The sequence below is a fragment of the Myotis brandtii genome, unplaced genomic scaffold, assembly GCF_000412655.1.
Source record: "Myotis brandtii unplaced genomic scaffold, ASM41265v1 scaffold355, whole genome shotgun sequence".
Taxonomy (NCBI): Eukaryota; Metazoa; Chordata; class Mammalia; order Chiroptera; family Vespertilionidae; genus Myotis; species Myotis brandtii.
In genome coordinates, this window is record NW_005363642.1 from 618,502 (window position 1) to 639,288 (window position 20,787).

The 20,787-nt window shown below is 38.1% G+C and overlaps 1 protein-coding gene across 6 annotated transcripts in view; it reads left to right on the top strand.

Annotated features, from left to right (window-relative positions):
• TXNDC11 (thioredoxin domain containing 11) overlaps window positions 1–20,787 on the top strand; it is a 59,546-nt gene that overhangs the window by 12,178 nt on the left and 26,581 nt on the right. For 4 of the 6 annotated variants that reach the window (XM_014544181.1, XM_014544177.1, XM_014544176.1 and 1 more), the window contains one exon: window positions 5,522–5,615. In XM_014544181.1, coding sequence (XP_014399667.1) covers window positions 5,522–5,615 — 94 coding nt within the window. Of the gene's footprint in view, window positions 1–5,521; window positions 5,616–14,869; window positions 14,942–20,787 lie in introns of those variants that run through there. The other 2 variants (XM_014544178.1, XM_014544180.1) reach the window with 2 other exon arrangements.

Here is a 20,787-nt window from a genome sequence, read left to right on the forward strand (position 1 = left end):
AGAAACATCAATTGGTTCATTTGTCTCTAATCTAGATATTTGTGAACAGTCTAGACCATTTATGCATTCATTGATTGATTTTTGTATGTGCCCTGACCGGGGATCAAACCCACAACCTTGGCATATTGGGGATGATGCTCTAACCAACTGAGCCACCGGGTCAGGGCATAATTTTGGTATTTTTTAAGTATCAATTGGTTACGGTGTCAGTAGCTTCTACATCAATAATGCTTCATTTTTTATTTTATTCATTTATTTATAAATATTTTATTGATTTCAGAGAGGAAGGGAGAGGGAGAGAGATAGAAACATCAGTGATGAGAGAGAATCATCCATCGGCTACCTCCTGCACATTCCACACTGGGGATCAAGTCTGCAACCCTGGCATATGCCCTGACCAGGAATCGAACTGTGACCTCCTGGTTCATAGGTTGATGCTCAACCACTGAGCCATGCCAGCCGGGCTCTTTTTTATTTTTTTATCAGAATCATCTGATTTGTATCTTTTATTCTACCCACTAAATGCCAACAATATTATTTAACTCTTATCTTACATATGCGGCCAAAATATTTTCTAAGTCTTTTCATGAATTTCTATAATTTATCCATTTAAGAGTAGTGATTTTGCATGTATCCATTCATTTATTCTTATCAGTTATGGTAAACTAAATTGTTTTACATTTAAGCGGGATGGGAAAAGGCTTGGGAATCTTTTGGAGGTGGAAGCATGGTGTTGAGTAAATTGCCAGGTGACAGAAAACCTGAGTATTTTGGAGAAACATCTAATAGAATGTCTGCTACCTGCTGTTATACTGTTATTTGTTAGTAAAAATACTCTGAATGTTGAGCAAATAAAGAGATACTGTTTCTGTCAATTTATAGTTTTATAGCACCGTGGACTAAATAGTTTTAAGTATTCTAGGTGTGAGTTAACATTAGTGCAGAAATATTTCAATTGCCACTGATAAAAACACACCACTAGAGGTTGTGTACATCATTTGCTGAAATTTATGCCAAACTGCAAATAGTATTCACTTAGGAAATAAATATTTAATGCTCATGAGGATTTGCTGGCCTCCTATAGTCTATTTAACCTCATTTTAGCAGGTACTGAATATACTGTACATTATGGAATGGAATTAAAAACACAAAGTAGGTCAAATTATAATGTGGCATTCATTATGTTATGTTTTTTGCTAAATTGTAAACTTGATAAAAGAGTATTGTCTTATTCACATTTTTATCCCCATTCATTTATTAACAAATGTTTATTTTGTGTCTGCTCTGTGCTAGAAACATGGTGGTGAACAAGAGAGAGCCTCTGTTTCATGGAGTTCTAAAGTGGAGATAGATAACAAAGGAAAACAGATAAACAAGGTGTAGGGGGTTGAGTAGTGTCCTGTTTGCAGTTGAGTTCCCGTGACTGTTTACCTGATAGCTGTAAGAATCTGGGAGTGGATTAATACAAACACTGCAGATGGAATCTGGGGTCAGTGATCTTACACATGGTAAGCAGCAGAGTGAGGAGGGACAACTTATGTACCAGCAGGGCTTGCACCCCAACTATATAACCCAGTATCAGGCTGGCTTATGTGCTGAAAGAGAGCCTCAAAATATATTAGGCAGGGTTACAGTTGTGCTTTGAACCAGCCCCTGGTTTATTTGCAGCTGAGCAAACAAGGGACCTTGACCTAGAAAGATCTACATATGTGAATATGCATGGGTTATATTCCCCAAACTCCCCTTTTTCCAGATTTAAGAAAGAACTGTGGAAGGAACTCTGAGATATGTAATCACCTTTCAAATACAGCTTCTGTTAGGCAAGACTGAAACTTTGGGGAAATGGTTGCAAAATTTGTTTGATCTTAAGCAAAACCAGAGCCAGTTTAGTAACTTTTAAATGATAATTTGTAATAGAAATAAACAGATAATTAGCACTTTATTTCTTCTTTTTATTATTTTGAAATATTAATTTTAAGTTACATTCTCAAACAGGCCAATTTTCAAAACTTATACAGATTGTCACATTATGGTGAATATTTTAAAAATAATACTTAAAATATATTTTGTCTGTTTTTTTTTGGTATGTTTTAAAATAGCTGGTATACAGTTTTAAATCGTCTCATAGTTGTTGAATCTTATCTGCATTTTTGGCAATGAAAAGAAAATAATTTTGCATATCATATTACTTGCTTTGTATTGTTTATGAAATTTCTTTGGTCAAAGTACTTGAAAAGTTCAATACCAGTTCTTCTGAAGATAGGCTCCTTTGTCCAAGCTATGTAGCCCCTTGGAAAATTGCAGCAGTGATGCCCTCGACAAGAATAAACCTGTAGAAATGTCCACAAAGGACCCCTGCAAATCGTCCAACCTTTGTACATTTTTTTAAATAAATATATTTTATTGATTTTTTACAGAGAGGAAGGGAGAGGGATAGAGAGTTAGAAACATCGATGAGAGAGAAACTTCGACCAGCCGCCTCCTGCACACCTCCTACTGGGGATGTGCCCGCAACCAAGGTACATGCCCTTGACCGGAATCAAACCTGGGACCTTTCAGTCCGTAGGTCGACACTCTATCCACTGAGCCAAACCGGTTTGGCCCTTTGTACATTTTTAAAGGTTTATTGCGGTTTCTCTTGAAGACTCAGGTTTAAAAACTTTTTTACTTCCATTAATGTTTGTACATGTGTGCATTTCTATATATAAACATATATATAATTGCATACATTCATGTAGATATAAATGTGTTTATGGGCCATATGTTCACTTCTGTGAAGTCATTGGTGATAACATGATATGACATTCATCTCATTTAATTTTTAGCAATGAAACATTTATTAGTATTTAGATGAATTTATTTTATTTGGTTTTGGTTTGGGAGATTGGTTGTAATATAAAGAAACGTAAATGAGTCCATTTTGTTTCCACTAGTTTTCATTTTTGTAATCTTGCATCCAACATTAACTAAGTGACTAGAATATCTGAAGATTTGTCTTTCTTTTATTCTTTGTAGTAAGGTTTATTACACCATCGTAGCATGGTTTGAAACCCAAACAGTATGCAATTCTACTTTCAGCCAATTCTGGATTGGCTTGTTAAAAAGATTTTGGAGGAGCCCTGGCTGGGTGGCTCAGTTGGTTGGAACATCGTCCTATACACCAAGAGGTTGCGGGTTTGATTTCCAGTCGGCACATTCCTAGTTGTGGATTCAAATACCTGGTCAGGGCGCATATGGGAGGCAATCGATTGATTTTTCTCTTTCACATCATTGTTCTTCCTCTCTTTCTCTCCCTTCATCTCAAAACATATTCTCGGCTGAGGATTTAAAAAAAAAAAAGATTTTGAAAGAGTTTAGCAAAAGAAAAGTTCTGTTTTCAATACTTTGTTTTCTGATGTTCTCAGTTTTTTTAGAAATTGGTTATTTGCTGGATTTTCTTAGATAGTATTAGGATTCAACATTCTGACTATCTCAGTTTCTGTCAGAATAAAAACCAAGTGATTTTTAAAAAATTGAATCTTGCCCGGCCAGCATGGTTCAGTAGTTGAACCAGGAGGTCACAGTTCGATTCTAGATAAGGACACATGCCCAGATTGCGGGCTCAATCCCCAGTGTGGAGCATGCAGGAGGCAGCAGATCAATGATTCTCGCTCATCATTGATGTTTTTATCTCACTCTCCCTTTCCTTTCCTCTCTGAAATCAATAAAAATATATCCTATATAATAAAAAGGGAATATGCTAATTGACGGTCATGCTGTCGCAAATGGTGGTGCTCACAGCCAATAAAAAGGGAATATGCTAATTGACCGCCCTGCCTCAAAGATGGTGGTGCCCACAGCCAATAAGGAGGGAATATGCTAATTGACTGTCACGCCCTCAAAGATGGCGGCACCCACAGCCACAAGATGATGGCGCCCAGTCCCTTCAGCCCCGCCGTGGTAGCAGGCGTGTGGCCGCTCCACTAGCCTGCCTCTGGAGTCCCCCAGTCCTCTCAGTCCCCCAGCCACCCAGGGCCGGCCCAAGGTGCAGGCAAGCCTCGGATGGTGGCTGCCCAGCCGCCCAGGGCCGGCTGAGGCTCAGGTGACCAGGGCCGGCCGAGGCTTGCACTGCCGGCAGTGGCAGCAGCAGAGGTGTGATGGGCGTCGCCTTCCCCTGATCACCAGGTCACCTCCCACCCCTGAGGGCTCCCAGACTGTGAGAGGGGGCAGGCCAGGCTGAGGGACCCCCCCTCCAGTGCATGAATTTTCATGTACTGGGCCTCTAGCTTTATAAATAAATAAATAAAATTTTATGAGAGTAAGCACGTGATTTGGATTTGAAAGACAGTATGTTCCACTACAGATCAGAAATTTTCTTTTTTTATACAAATTACTGATTTAAAATTTTACCAACAGATGAAATTCCTGCCTTATCTTTTGGGTCTGATTTTGCCCCAATGATCAAATCAGCTCCACAATTATTTATTAAGAGCATGATGTTGCATGCTTTAGAGCTAGAGAGAATTCTTTACATTTGCCTAGTGCTGTATAGTTCATCAAGCTCATTCTTCTCAGTAACCCTATGATGAATTGACCCATTTGCTATATAAGGAAACTGAGGTTTCTCTCTGAAGGGTTCACCCAAGATCATTTAGCTTTTGGACTTGAGCTTAAGTGTTCTGACTCCAAGCTCAGCACTCTTTCCTCAGGGATCTCAGTTTGGCTTGTAAGACAGATACAATCATTTCAGAACAAAACCAGAGAGAATGAGTGCCACAGGGCCTTTAGCGATGGAAGGAATTATTCTGAACAGGAAGGCAGGATGTATATGGAAGAGATAATTTATTGGTTTAGCAGAATGGAGGGGAATTCTGTCCTAAGCTTAGAGAAGTTGAATGAACAGGTGGAAATAAGATTGTGGGGGAAGAGGAGCAAGAGAGTAGGAGATGGGCACTTTGCAGACTGATCTGACAAGAGAGGAGGGTTTTTATGGTAGAATGCTGGGTTCTGGGTGTGGGGGAGAAAAGAGCCCCTCGAAGAACTACCTGGAACACAAGTGGAGCAAATCAGATTTAACCTGATTTCCAGTAAGTGTGAAGGGGTGTTGGGATGCAAGAAAGCCATTTGAGGGAGAAATAAATCTAAGAAAGATTACGAGGAAATTGACAGCTTGTCTGGAGTTGCCAAACAGAAGTAAGTGAGTACTTGTACTTGATGGTGAGGTTTTGAACCAGGGACCTAGGAGAACTGTCAACAGAGAGTGGAAAGACCTACTTAAGAAGAGGGAAGGAAGTTTCAGCTCTGAATTAATTCCCCCTATAAAAGCTGCTGCAATTGTATCCCTTAACCCTGTTGCCTAAATGGAAGGAAAGGTCCACCCTAAACCCCAACTTTTTTCATGTGGTTAGGCTTTTTAAAAAAATGAAATGCAGCAAATGACAATTGTCAAATTATAATGGCATGTCTTTCTTGTTTTAAAATGTCCCCATTGCACAATGATTAGTGATAGCTCAGTCACCTAATTCTGCTCTTGTTCCTGCAGCCTGGAGTACTTGGGTACTTTGACTTCAGTGGTTCACCCCAGCCACCTGGTTATTTGACCTTCTTCACATCAGCATTACATTCATTAAAGAAAGGTAAAAATCATTTATAGTAAGATGTTAGAACTTTAACAAAAATGTATGTATATTGATAGCTTCTTTTGCATGTGTTACCTTTATGATTACTTTCATTTTCTTGATTCCTTTTCTCTGTATTTTATTAAATAATTGTATTGTTTTATGTTCTGTAGTCTCTTAAATGTTTAGCTTTTTAAAATGTAACTTGATCATACTGTCTGCAATTATAGGTTTTGCACTTTAAATTTTATTATATCATAATTTCTTTTTTGTGTTCATAGTTATAAGTTCTGGTCCAACTTTGTAATGGTTATATTGTCAGTTGATGTACCATAATTAAGGAATACATTTCCTTTAAGAAGTGTTTGCAAGTATAAAAGTCATGTTACATTACACTATAAGCCTACTGCCAGTTTCACAATTCTCAAATGTATTTTTTTCACTTTAGCTAAATCATATATTATATGAGGTCCTACATTTTAAATTAAACATTGTATCATGCCCCTTTTTTCATGTTGTTCCATGTTCTTTCTTTATATCAGTTATAGCACCGTGTCCATTCTCTGTGGAATACATTTTCATCCGCTCTCTCGTCTCCATCTCCTTTGTTAGTACAATGGTCCAAGCCCCTTGCTCTTCCCTGGGCTAGACCAATGGTTACTTAACTAGTATTCATTCTAGTCCCTTTTCCCTCACACTTTGGCCTTTGCATGTATTAAGTCTTTCTGCCTATACTGTGCCCCCTGCCTCCCCGGTCTCTAGGGCTCAACTCCCCATTTGTCAAACCCCTATTCATACCTAAGAATCCCCTCAAATATCATTTCTGCAATCTCTAATCTCAGTTGGGTACCCTGTTGTTTTCTTTCATAGTACTTAACATGGTTAGTATTTATGTATGTATTTATGAGATGATTTGTTTAATGCCTGTCTTCTTCCCCAGACTGTGAGACTTTGAGGGTAGGACCATGTGTCTTCAGTTTAGCATTCTTTATCCAGTGTCGGGTACATAGCAGGGGCTCAATCACTATTTGCCAAGTGAGTGATCAGATTAACGGCCATACCATCTTTTCCCCAGTAGCTCAACCAAAAATATGTAACTATCCTTCTATTACTGGGTATTAGATTGCTTTATTATTATTTTTTGGTTATAATAGTATACTATTAATACATCAAACAATTATATGACTGGCCATTTTAATATATACATTATCTTAAAGTTTTATGCATAGAGAATCTACTGTATTCATGTTTTTGATCAGGGGACATTGGGAGAGGAGATCAAGCTGACACATAGTATGTCTTCTGTCCATTTTAAAGACTTTGAGCTACACAGCTTCAGATGATTAAGAAGACTTAGTTTGAATTTTGAAAATGAAATGCTACCAGTTTAAGCTTAAGGAGCAGATTTTCAAAAATCTTTGAAAAGTAAAGCCCTTTGAAGAAGATCTCAACTGAAGATTACATGTGAAAGGGAAACCTAGAGACATTCACTAAAGTGATGGTAGCATTCAAGTTCTTAGTCAAAGGATATTTCAAGATTGTGGAAAGATATTTAGTTACCTAGTTAGTTTATATAATGTGCTATAATGATTCATCTTGTATTACTTTTCATTCAGAGGTTCCAAAATATTGCTGCTTTTTGCAAAAACCTTTCAGTAGCCTTTCATCCCCATTTTTTTCTTTTCTGTTTTTAAGCAAAGGAAGGCGTTAAATGGGTAAAAACTACTTGAAGGTACAAAATGAAGCTCTTTGGGCAAAATTCACTAATTTTGACAAATGATTACATGAAATTTCTTAGAATAAATCTAGTCTGGCTTAGCTTTATTACATTTCTTTCCTATCTTGTGATTCTAGTTCAGTCTTGTAAAATCCTGTTGCATATGAACTTTGCAAGAAGTGAGATTCATTCTAATTAATCATTTTTCACCTAATTTTTTGTGGATAATCTGCCACTTAGCTTAGTGAACCATTTTTAGAAGAAAAAGACAAATTTAGAATGACTTTCCATAATATGTGCTATGAAGGACTACCTAAAGTAAATCATGCTTTGGGCATCTAGGCTTTTTCCCCTCTTTTCTTTCTCTTACCCTGAAGTCAAATAGTTTTAACTTATTTATTAATAGCAGATGTTCAATAAGTGAAACATATGCACACTTCTTTTTTAATGGTACAGCTTAAAGTGTAAATTCTGGGTTAGTGTTGTGTTTAAATTGTATACAAAATAAGGCCTGAGGAACATTTGACACACTTAACATTTGGCTATAGAGCTTAACTGAAGAAGTGTTTAGACTGTTGTAGAAAGCAGATGTTTTCATTCAACAAGCCACAAGCATTTCCAAAACGCACGTCTTTCCATTGCCTTAGTAATTTTTTAAAAATTATCTTAGAAATAGCCTGTGGCATTTGATCCTTGAGACTGGCTGAGCATTGGTCTACAAATATTTTGAGCATGTACCATATATGAAGCATCATGCCTAGGTGCTGGGGGGATGCTAAGAGGGCGGGTAGCTCATTCCTGCCCTCAAGAATGTTGTAAGATCTGTTTCCATGGGACTTTACCATTGCCATTCCTTTAATACTATTTATCTAATGTTTGATGTTTTTGCACATTATAATAAGGAAATTAGGGAGATTTTTACTTACCACCTCAGCGCTTAATGTTAACTGCTTTCTCTTTTTGTTGTTTTAACTATTTCATCTCAGTTACCCATGTCCTTTACCTGTTGATCTCAGTCTTGGTGTTGATTTGTCAGTTTATGTAGGCCTGCCTGTTAGGTGGTGTGGGCAGTAATCCTTTGTTATATTTCTGTTTATTGTTTTCCTACCTGGTTTATTATCATTTTTTATATAGCAGTTCTATATTTTTGTGTAATTAAATCTGTGGTTCTTTTTCTTTTTAAAATACGTTTTCTTTATTAATTTGAGAGAGAGAGAGAGAGAGAGACATCAATAGGTTGCCTCCCATATGCACCCTGACTGGGGACTGAGCCCTCAACCTGGGCATGTGCCCTAATCATGAATCCAACCTGTCATCTCTCAGTGCTCAGGATTGAGCCACACCGGCCAAGGCTGTGGTTTCTTTTCTTTTTTTATAATATATTTTTATTGATTTCAGAGAGGAGGGGAAAGGGAGAAATAGAAACAACAATGATGAGAAAGAATCATTGATTGGCTGCCTCCTGCACTCACCACACTGGGGATCGAGCCTGCAACCAGGCATGTGCCCTAACCGGGAATTGAATCGTGACCTCCTGGTTAATAGGTCCTTACTCCACTGCGGAGCCACACTGGCCGAATTGTGGATTTTTTTCTTTCTTGATTAAAAAATATTTTTTTTTGCTGGGTCAGTGTGACTCAGTGGTTGAGCATTGACACATACACCAAGAGGTCACTGGTTGGATTCCTGGTCAGGGCACAAGCCCAGGGTTGCAGGCTCAATCCCCAGCAGGGGGCTTGCAGGAGGAAGCCAATCAATGTTGATGTTTCTCTCTCATTGATGTTTCTCAAAAAACCCTCCCTCTCTTCCCTCCTTCTCCCTCTCCCTGGTTGCTTACTTGATTTTTTTTTCCATCTTATTTCATTATTTGCTGTAAAAATGTTTTCTGGTAAAATGTTATATTCTTCTGTGGTTAGTGACTTCTTTTAAAAAAGAAAATTTGCAATAAATTGAAGTACTCTTCTTTTCATTCAACCTACAATAGGGGTGCAGTGCTGTTGGGAGTACAGCACTAGCTCGAGAACTGGCAGTGCCTGATCCTTACCCTTTGTCTGCCCTGGACAGAATCTGGAAACTCAAACAAAATATTTGACTTTTCTGTGTTTGAGATTGTCTCTCAAATTAGAGAGGGTGGAGAGGGTGGAGTTAAATGCTTGTTTTACGAAGTCACATCTGAGTGAAATACGTCGGATTATGAATAAAGTAATAGTCTTAAAATAGCTTAATTAGAAAGCCACCTGGCTGAAAGCACGTTAAGTAAGTATTGTGTCTGTTTTCTTAAAAGCATCTACACCAGGTATTATGTAACTTGACCAACCAGTGGGCACAGGTGTTCCTCCTCCCTTTTCCTGTAGCACTCCATATCTGCTTCTCTGTACTTCATGGCGTCCTCACTATAGAACTGCCTGCATCTCTAGGGTAGGTTGAATGAAAAGAATTTGTTCAGATAATATTTATTGAGTGCCTTGAAGCCAAAGTTTTGCCTTCTTACTCCTACAGCTTGATCAATGTTGTAACTGAGAGGTTGAATGAATGGCTAATAAAGGGCATTTTATCTTGAAATTGCTCAAATGAGAATGATTTTAGTAGTGGTACGTTAAGTCATTTTGGGTCCCCTCGCACCACCACCACCACTTACCTCATGCCTGGCCTTTCAGGTTCCATAGATCAATATGTAGGAATCATTTACAACAGAACTCTTTGGTGCCCCTGCCTGGTTCATTCTTCTTACTTTTTTCACTGGCTTCTCAGTGTCCCCTGACACTAAAATCCTAACTAATTGAATTGAAATTCACATGATACTTAAGTGTCACCTTGAAAATACACTATAACTGAACTAACAAGCAAAATAGAGACAGACTCATAGAGAGCAGGCAGACAGCTTTGTGTGTGGGGGGGTGTTGGGGGGATGAGGATTGAGCAAAAAAAGGCAAAAGAGGAAGAACTCATGGACACAGACAATAGTGTGTTTTTGGGGGGAAGGGGAGTGGGTGGAGGTGAAAGAGGAGGGTGTAGGGGGGATAAATGGTGATGGAAAAAAAGAAATACACTAAACTATTAACTAAAGACAACATTTTCACTCCCTTCTAACACCCTTACGAATTTCTAAACTTAGTTGCCAAGGGAACTTTGTGGCATCAGTTTTCTAAGGAACACCCTTTGGGAAATACTGTTATAATGAATTTTTTAAAGAGGAATTTATTAGGGGGAAAAACTTATAATTCCAGTGTAGGGTCCCTCTGTGCCACCAGGTGGCATCTGATAGTGCTATGCTTTGCTGGTAGAATTGAGTCAGTATATATAAAATCGCCCTCCTCTATATCCTTATTCATAAATAAAGCTTTTTATACAACATCAAGAGGTTTAAAGGGTAGGATTTTCTTACCCTGTAGGTGACATTCTTAAAGGCATTTAAGAAACAAAGAACTGACATCTTAGGCAAGATTGATGCTGAAATTCATGGGCAATTGTTAAACCCAATGCCTGGTCCAAACTCTGAAGAGTTAGACCCAGGGCCCTGGCAGGTTTGGCTCAGTGAATAGAGCATAGGCCCATGGACTGAAAAGTCATGGGTTCAATTCTGGTTAAGGGCACGTACCTCGGTTACAGGCTCGAACCCTAGTTGGGGTGCATTTGGGAGGTAACCAAACGATGTGTCTCTCTAACATCAATGTTTCTCTCTGTCTCTCCCCCTGCCTTTCACTCTCTCTGAAAATCAATGGAAAAATATCCTCCGGTGAGGATTAACAACAACAACAACAAAAAAGGGACCCAGGAACCCAAGAAAATAAAGCAATAAAGAAAATAAAGCAATTTCAGCATCAATCTTGCCTAAGATGTCAGTTTTCTTGGGCAACAGAATTGAACCCATGACTCTTCAGTCCATGGGCCTATGCTCTATTCACTGAGCCAAACCTGCCAGGGCCCTGGGTCTAACTCTTCAGAGTTTGGACCAGGCATTGGGTTTAACAATTGCCCATGAATGAAGATGGTTCTAGGATCCCTTGGTTTTCTCTGGTAATCTCATAGTTGTCACTACACTCACTCATAGAAGGAAATCATTTTCTATCTGTCATGTCCTCTGGGTACTGATTAATGTACATTAGAATAAACATATTATGAATTTCATACTTTTGGTACCCATACTTAAAATTGACTTTTTAATATGTTGCTATTATTTTAGCAAGGTTGTCATCATATATCATGAAAGATGCTTTTATTCCCATTATTACATATCTCGTAAGTCTTGTAAATGCTGCTACATAAGAACTAAGGCCAAAAATGGATCTCCTCACACTTTAAGTTAGACTCAGAAGCATGACTTAATACTTCAACAAACATTTGAGGATCCACTATACTTACAGCTATAAAGATGAATAAAACTTGTTCCCTGACATCGGTAGTGCTACCAGCTAGTGTGGCCAATATGTAGGCTTGCCCATAGTATGAGTGTGGTGACAGGTCTATGACAAGCTTTGTTGGATCGTGGAGGTCAGTTGATTGGATTAGGTCAGGGAAGACTGCTCTGAGGAGTTGGCACTAGGGGTGTAGAGGGTTTCCCAGGAGAATGAGGGGTTAGCCTTCAGGTAAGTGTGTTAACACATTTCGTACCGCTCAGGAGTTTTCTCGTGTTTCGCGCGCCATCTGTTAAGGACCGCCCACGAGTGTTCTCGTTTTTCACGCCCATGGAAAAAGGAGCGAATCTAGATACTTATGTAAATTTTGTTTGGCCCCTCTTCATTGAGGAAAATGTTTTACGCAGTACCATACGTTAAAAAAGTACTAGGAACTTTAATTGTTTAATTGTTTTTGTAAATAAAAATGTTATAATTATTGAAAAACAACACCTAAAGTGCATTATGATGATTTAAATAACGTGCAGTTTGCCCAAAAACGTGCAGTCCCTGGCGTATGTCTTAGAGATTTCTGTGTGGTACGCAATGTGTTAAGAACTAAAGAGAGAGGAAGATATAAGGGATTGGAGAAAGCAAAAGTTGTGTAGGAAGCTCAGAACCAAATTTAGTGGCCTTTGTATATATTTTGATTCCTTGAATCCATGTATCTAAAAAAATCATACCATCTTGTGCAGCCGGCATGGTTCAGTGGTTGAACGTTGACCTATGAACCAGGAGGTCACGGTTCCTGACCAGGGCACATGCTCAGGTTGTGGGCTCAATCCCCAGTGGAGGGTGTGCAGGAGGCAGCTGATAGATGATTTTCTCTCATCATTGATGTTTCTTTCTCTCCCTCTCCCTTCCTCTCTGAAATCAATAAAAATATGTTGTTGTTGTTTTTTAAATTGTACCATCTTTCCTTTCTAATTGTTTTGTGATAATTTCTACCTTTTTAAGTTGTCCTGTTTTAGAGTGTGTATGTGTTGATCGTATTTCTTCTAGGTTTTCTGTTTGTTTTGAAGCTGTGATAAGACTCATAGATGACGAACCACAAAAATCTTGAAACACTCTTATATAACAAGGTCACAAGCTTATGGTGAATCAACTGTGCAGACAGACCCAGTCCTGACCTCTGTCTGACCACTTTTTATGTAAAGTTGAACATGCTCAGCTGACTCTGGACTGAGCCCTTTCATGAGTCAAGCACTTTACCTGGACGATTCGGTCTTCACTGCCACTCTTTGCAGTAGGAACTGTTAGCTCAGTGTTATTATCTCAGGTGAGGAAACAGAGGCTCTGAAGAGATTGCTTATTGACTCACGGTGACTGTGGTAGGCAGAATAATAGCTCCTCAAAGATGTCCACATTCTAATCATCAGAACCTGTGAATATGTTATGTTACGTGGCAAGGGGGAATTTGAGGTTGCAAATGGAATTGGGTTGCTAGTCATCTGATCTTGAGAAAGGGAGTTTATCCTGGAGTATCCAATATAATCAGAAGGATGCTTAAAAGTGGAATCAAGAGCTAAAGCATAATGTCCAAGTGGTACACTGAGAAGGACATGTCTGGCCATTATTGGCTTTGAAGATGGATGGGAGCCACAAACCAAGAAATGCAGGTAAACTCTAGAAGCTGGAAAAGGCAAGGAGATGGAGTCTCCTTAAGGAACTTGCCCAGCTGACACCTTGATTTTATTTCACTGAGGCCCATTTTAGACTTTTGATCTCCAGAACTGTAAGATAAATTTATGGTGTTCTAAGCTACTAAGTTTGTGGTAATTTTTTATAGCAGAAATAGCAAATTAATATAGTCAGATACCATCGAAGAGGAGCTGAGATGAGCACAGGACCAAGTTACTCCACTTATTGCTGTACTTCTGGGATGAGGCAGGTGGTACAATATACTGATTTTTACCTCCTGGCCTTGCCCATGATACTGCTTTAAATATAGTGCCTTTCGCTAATATTTCCTGTCTAATTTTCAAAGCGTAACTGAAGGCCTATAGGATTGATAAATATTGTCTAGCTAGGATGATGTCGGGCACACTGTGGACATGAAATGAAGATTTCCATATCACTGGTCCCCTTCTTGGAACTTCTGCACTGGTTGGCTGTCTCCTACTTAGCACTTAGCATTGTTTTCTTATTTTCCCTTGGATTTCAGTGGTATCTTCCTAACAAGAAGTTCCAATAGGCAGTAACAAATCATTTCAGTGGCAAGTATCCTGTGTGACCAGGACCCACTCAGTCACCCCTTCTCACTTCAGATCCCATCTGTAAGATAAGGGAGTCTTGCCCTAGTTGCCTCTGAAGGACACTTCAACTTGAAAAATGCATTGGCTCTTGGCTTGTTTTTGTAGGCCTGCAAGCTAAGAATTGTTTTTATATTTGTAAAGGGTTGTTTTGAGGTGAACATGTGACTCCATGCTGGACGATAAAGAACAGCCTAAAAGGGAGTGTAGGAGGCATTTCTAAGCAGATAGGTTTCTTTTATGAAATCATTCCTTCAACAAGGCTGTTAAAGAAAGGAATTTAATTGAAATACATACAAGGGATGTATTCTAACTGATCATTTTAATATTGTGCTTTGGTTAAATGGGACTGGCTGGTGTGAAGGTATTTAGTTTACTTTCATATTAGTATATGTGCCAGTGCATATTTAGCTCTCTAGTCTATGTTCCCCTAAGATAATGTAGTTGGAACTGATTTCTCTTCCCCTCCTCCCTAACTCAAAAGAAATAAAAAAAAAATTACAACTAAGGACTTACATGTTTACTTAGGGGTTAGCAGTATTTTGGCAAGCACCAGAATATGCATATTGTATTTATGGTGCCCAAATGCCAGACTTTTTTTTTCCAGGTAATTGCTTTGTGCTTTATATTAAGAATTTTGAAAATATACACATCCCAAAGCTGAATTTCTAGTGGAAAATGCAAGTAATCGGCTAGTTCATATATTAAAAACAAACATCTCTAATCTATTACATTTCTTTCAAGGCTTTTTAATTTTGGTAATGTATTTATCATTGGAAATGCGTGAGTCATTATCCACTGAGTGACTGAGTCACTATGTAAGTGCTAAGTAACATTGGAGAAGTTGTTGTTACCTGTTATATAATCCTATCATTTTCTTTTTTCTTCCTTGTCCAAAACCTTGGAAAGAAGAGTGGGAAAGCAGAAGTTAATAAAATGGCAGAGTATAGAGTAAAATGAGGACTCTTTCCAGGATGGAAGGTACCATATTACAGGTTTGCCTTTTGGAATGTCACTATTTCCCAGAGTAAAGAAGTGAGAGAAATTCCCCCAGGAAATATATGACTTCCTAGCCATACTGATTAAAAGCCATGTGATGTAATCCAGTGGTATTTAGCTTTGAAGTATACCATGATTTATTTGTTAGTAGTTATTTTCATGAGGGTTTTTCCTGACCTGATATTCCATTTCATTTCAATGATCGTGGAGAGACTGGCTCACACAGAAGTCTTCTAGAGAGCAGATGGCCAGTCCTGATGTGAAAATTTCCACATTGTTCACTCAGGCATTCTGTTTATTCTTTCAGTGTCCTTAGGTACCTTACTTTGTGGTACAGCAAATACTGCTTACTTTAGGCCTCTAAGAGAGAATTTATTTCAGAAGCTGAGCACTTTATACCTAGAGCCACCAGGTCTGGAGGGCCCCCTCCCCCTTTATCTGAAGAGAGAGGGGGTTGGAGGGGTTTTCTCCCTCCAAATTTGAGAAATTTTGTCTTATGTATCCTTCTTAGATAATTGCCCATTATTCAGACTTACTGGCCTACTTAATTCATTATTTCAGCCTAATTTTCTTCCTGAGTTAAATGAATCTTGCTTTTTCATCATTACTACCCTGGCATTGTCCAAATATAGCATGAACCATGTAGATATTTTAAATTTTTTGGTAGCTGAATTAAAATTTAAGGAAAAATAGGTGAAACTAATTTAATAATATAGTTTATTTAACCCAGTGTGTCCCAATTATTATTTCAACATGTATTAATATGAAAACTATTGAGTTACTTTATATTCTTTTTTTTTTAACCAAGTCTTTTATACTTTTACACTTAACAACACATATCAATTCAGATGCTAAATTTTTATCGGAAATACTTGATCTGTATTTAGATTTCATGAAATTTATAGTTGAAAAAGTCATTTGCATACCCAAGTGGTTGTAAACCCAAGTGGTTGTAAACATACATAAAAGTTTCCAATGACTGTGTTGAATATCACTTTAAAATTAAAATAATTAAAATCAGCCCTGGCCAGTGTGTCTCCGTTGGTTGGAGCATCTTCCTGTACACCGAAAGGTTTTAGGTTCGATTCCCGGTTAGGGCACATACTTGGGTTGTAGGTTCAGTTCCTGGTCAGGCTTGTACAGGAGGCAACTGGTTGTTGATGTTTCTCCCTCTCCCTCTCTCTCTGCCTTCCTCTCTCAAACCAATAAACATATCCTTGTTGTTAAAAAAAAATAAAATAAAGCTAAAAATTTAGTTTCCAGGTTGCTCATATTTCAAGTGCTCACTAGCCACATTTAGCTAGTGGCTACCAATATAGGATGGTGCAGCTGTGGCACAGGCCTTATTATCCAAGTGTCCAGGGAAAAGCAATTGTTTCATAAGATACTGAGTCTACTGCAGGCATTTTCTTGTGTTGTTAGCATTTCAGAGTGTCTGGTAGTCTTTTACTTGGTGAGTGTGAGTTGTGTAGCTTTGCCTCTGGCAGGACCCTTCATTGTTAATTTTAAAGCACAGTTAAAAACATATTGTCTTTCCTAACAGAAGAAACTAATTTTATTCTTCCTGGAATGTTTGAAAATTTTAATATCTTGTCTCACCGAGGTAGTTCTTCCCTCAGAGTGTTTGTGCTTTACCCTAATACTAAACTGAAGTTTTAATATTAAAAAATTGAATTTGAGGCAAGTGGTTTTAAGCAGAATATAGTAGTCTGATGATAATGTATTATATAGAAAGCCAAAAACAAAAACCTTGATGCAAACCAGAGAGATCACAAGTGAGCCAGGTGAATTTGAGTGGAAAACAGATGGAATTTCAACTCAAGGTAAATGGTGACAGAGGAATATGGTCAGTGGAATCTCTGCCTAGGGGAGTGTGGGAAGAGGGATGGAGTATTCTGTTAGTGGCAGAGAAGAACCCCAACCTCATAAAAGATAGCAAAGGGTAAATCTGCGGAAGCACCAAAGTAGAGATTTAATGGATAAAGCGAGGCCATTTGTTACTCAAAGCACACAATGAATCAGCATGAGTAGTGTTGGTTCTCTTGCCTGTATCCCCACCCGGTATCCCTGGGATGTGATGCAGTAGGCCTACATGGTGGCTAGTTGGGAAGTGGACATGGGCCCAAGGACTCAACACCTTTCCCAGCAAGCAGCAGGCAAGCCAGTCTTCATGCTGAAGTCACTTTGACCTACTTAGTTGCCTGAATGACCAGCTGCAGATACTGCTCAGAATCTAATAATTTTACCCAGATGTTTTTTTAAGATCCCATTATATTTTGCAGTGGTCTTTCTGACACCTTTCACTGGATGTTTAATAGAGACTTTAAACTGGCCAATTACCTGACTGAGTTTATTGAGATTTTTATTTTATTATTTTTGACTACTTGAATAGAGTTATGCCACTGCTGGACCTTTTTTGTGAAAGGATGGGAGAGCATTTTTCTGAATATATTTTTTAAAAAATTATTTTAATCCCCACCCAACGATATATTTATTGATTTGAGAGAGAGAGAGAGAAACGTCAATGTGGAAGAGAAACATTGGTTGCCTCCTGTACGCCCCCTCCTGAGTGGGGATCAAACCCGAACCCTTTTTTGGTGTACCAACTGATGCTCTAACCAACCAAGCCACCCTGCCAGACCTGAATTTATTTTTAATCAACAAATTCAGAGTCCTTAACTGAAATATTGAAGCTTCATTACTTTTCGGACAAAATTATTCAATTTTATAAATAACAAAAGACCCCTATTGTAAAAAGCCATAAGCTCTGCTTAACAGAGAATGTTCTGGCTATGGAGATGAGAAGTGTTATTTTCTTGCATCATACTTACACTATGAACTTCCTCTGCTAATTCAGTTACTCCTTGTACATATGAAATGGCAATTTAAAGCTGCTTTTCCAGCAAGATGTCCCCGATACGCAGAGACTTAAATAGATGTGTGATTTTTATAAATTTCTCAATGTGAAAAAAATAAAGTTTTGAAATTGTAGTATGTTTGGGCATGATAAAATCTGTTTCGTTCTGTGCAGGCAAGCTCTCCATTCTTATTAATTAAATGGATTATTGAATGGCCTCTTTCAACTTTTGGGTTGAGCTGTCACTTCTTATTCTTCTGATCCAATAAATCATGTTGGTGACTTTGGCAGACTAACTATCAAGTGAATTTCCTTACTGGCTGTTTTTTTCCTTCTTTTCTCTTTTTAGCTTTGGCTGTCCACCAAGATTCAATCCCCTCCTGGAGAGTGGTGTCCATTGGTTCTGCCAATTCATGTCCTATCTTAAGTCTTGCTTTTTCTTCTGACAGCTTTGGGATCTGAACTTTTATGACATGCTTTTTTAAATTTTTATTTAAATTTTGAACTAATTTTATACTTGCAGAAAAGTTGCCTAAATAGAGAGTTCCCTAATTCCCTACCTTCACCTAGCCTCCCCCAATGTTAACATGTTATATAACCATTTGTGAAAACCAAGAAATTAACATTAGTACAGTATTATTAACTAAACTGCAGACCTTATTTGAATTTTGCCAGTGTTTTCATTAATGTCTGTTTTCTGTTCCCAAATCCAGTCTGGAATCCCACATCACATTTAATTATTTTTTCTCCCTAGTCTTCTGCACCCTGTGACAATTCCTTTCTTTCGTTATCTTTTATGACCTTGATACTTTTGCAAAATAGTGGTGATTGTTTATTTTATTGTTCAAATTGTTTCAGCTTTGACCTTTAGGAGCATCTTGGGTTAGTTCCCATGTCCTTTGAATAAGTCCCTATCCTTTCATGTATTTATACCCACGCATATGCATATATCTATAGTTGTGTGTGTTAAAAGCCATAAGTTTATACTGATTTCCTCTGGTTCCAGTATGATACCACAGGGTTCATTTTAGGGGTCCCTTCTTAATACTAGTATATAACTTCTTTCTCTCTGCCCTGAGAGTCCTAGCTCTGACGGTCTTTAGTTTTTCGGTATCCAGTTAAGATACTGTTTCTGGTTACTCAGTTTTTTATCCCTAAGCCTTCACCCCTTCATTGTAGTTTGGTACATTTGTGATAAAGTTAGGTGTAATTTCTCGTGTTTGTATTCCACATTAGGTTTCCCCACATATGGGTTGGTTTAATGATTTGTTTCGTTTTTGAGCCCGTGAAGGGTGTGAAACAAGAGTCTGATACAAAAATGGTCTACTCAGAGGAGGGTCAGGCCACCTCATCCTTGTTCTCCAGTTTCTATTCTTACTTCTTTGCCTCCCATCATATAAGGAACCAATCTCTGTACTTTCTGGTTTATTCTTCCTGTGTTTCTTTGGGTTTGTGCCATTTTAAACTCATCAGGTTTGTATTAAAGATTGTCCAGCATGGCATTAGGGACATAGTCATTTCTACTTCATTCTTGACAGCCACTCCTTTGAAAGAAAAGACATCACTGCTGGGAGGTAGACACCACTGCTTGTGCGGAAACCTCGTGTGTTTAGTACCGTAATACTTTATATTTTAGCTACTTAGGTATAATTTGGTAACTTTAAAATGTAACCAATATTGTATTGCTAATAAATCAGAAAGTGGGTAGGAAAAAAAATGTATCTTTTCCTACACCATCTTATTCATCTAAATATTTAAGTCCATTTCTAATCATACAAGTCTTACATATACTCCTTGGGGAAAGAAAGAAAGCTTCACACATAAGGATAAAGTCCTTTTTGCTCTTCATCTCATATTCTTTGAGATACTTTTATACATTTCTGAACATGTGTGCCAGTAGGAAAAAAATACTGTTTTATAAATGTGAGGGTTTTTTTTGTTTGTTTTGGATATTTTTTTTAAAGAAAAGGTAAACTATCCTCCCTCAGCTTTTTCAACTCACGTATGCCTTTAAACCTATGCATGTTTTATAGGTAGCCCTGCCCCATTGTTTTTAACATCTGCAGAGTGTTTCTTGGTGCCTTTCCTCACCCGACTCTTAGTGCACATATGTGGATACTAAGAAGTGGAATTGCGGGGCTGTAGGCTATGTCCATGTGTCATTGTGATCAGTACAGCGTGTGTCATTGCTTTCCCTCGTGGTTGCCATTTTACCTTTTCTATCAGCATCCTATCAGAGTACTCATTTCTTTATTGATCATCAATACTTGATATTTCCTATCTCAAGTTCTGGACAATCTGAGGATAAAAGGTGTTACTTTATTTTAATTTGCTTTCCTTTGAAATAGTGAGGTTGAATGTATTTTCATGTAATTATTAGCCTTTAACATTTTCTTTTCTGTGATTTGCTCATTTTAAAAAAATATATATTTTATTGATTTTTTACAGAGAGGAAGGGAGAGGGATAGAGAGTTAGAAACATTGATGAGAGAGAGAAACATCGATCAGCTGCCTCCTGCACACCCCCCACCAGGGACATGCCCACAACCAAGGTACATGTCCTTGACCGGAATCAAACCTGGGACCCTTCAGTCCGCAGGCCGACGCTCTATCCACTGACCCAAACCGGCCAGGGTGATTTGCTTATTTTTAACTGTTTTTTTCTTACTAATTTGTATGAGATTTTGTATGTGCTAGACTCATTCACTTATTGATCTCTTATAATATGCCCAAACACTGTTGTAGGTTCTGGGGTAACAGCAATAAACCAGGTTTCTGATTTCACAGAACTTAAGAAGTTAGATTTTAAAAAAATCTAAATAAGTCAGTAAAATTATATAGATGTTAGTAAGTGCTATTAAAAATAGGGTAATGGTAGAGAGAGTGCCTGAGTAAGGAAGGAGCCCAGTTTTCCCATACAGACTTTATCCTCTGATTATTTGCCCTGAGGTGGGATGGTCAGAGAAGGCTT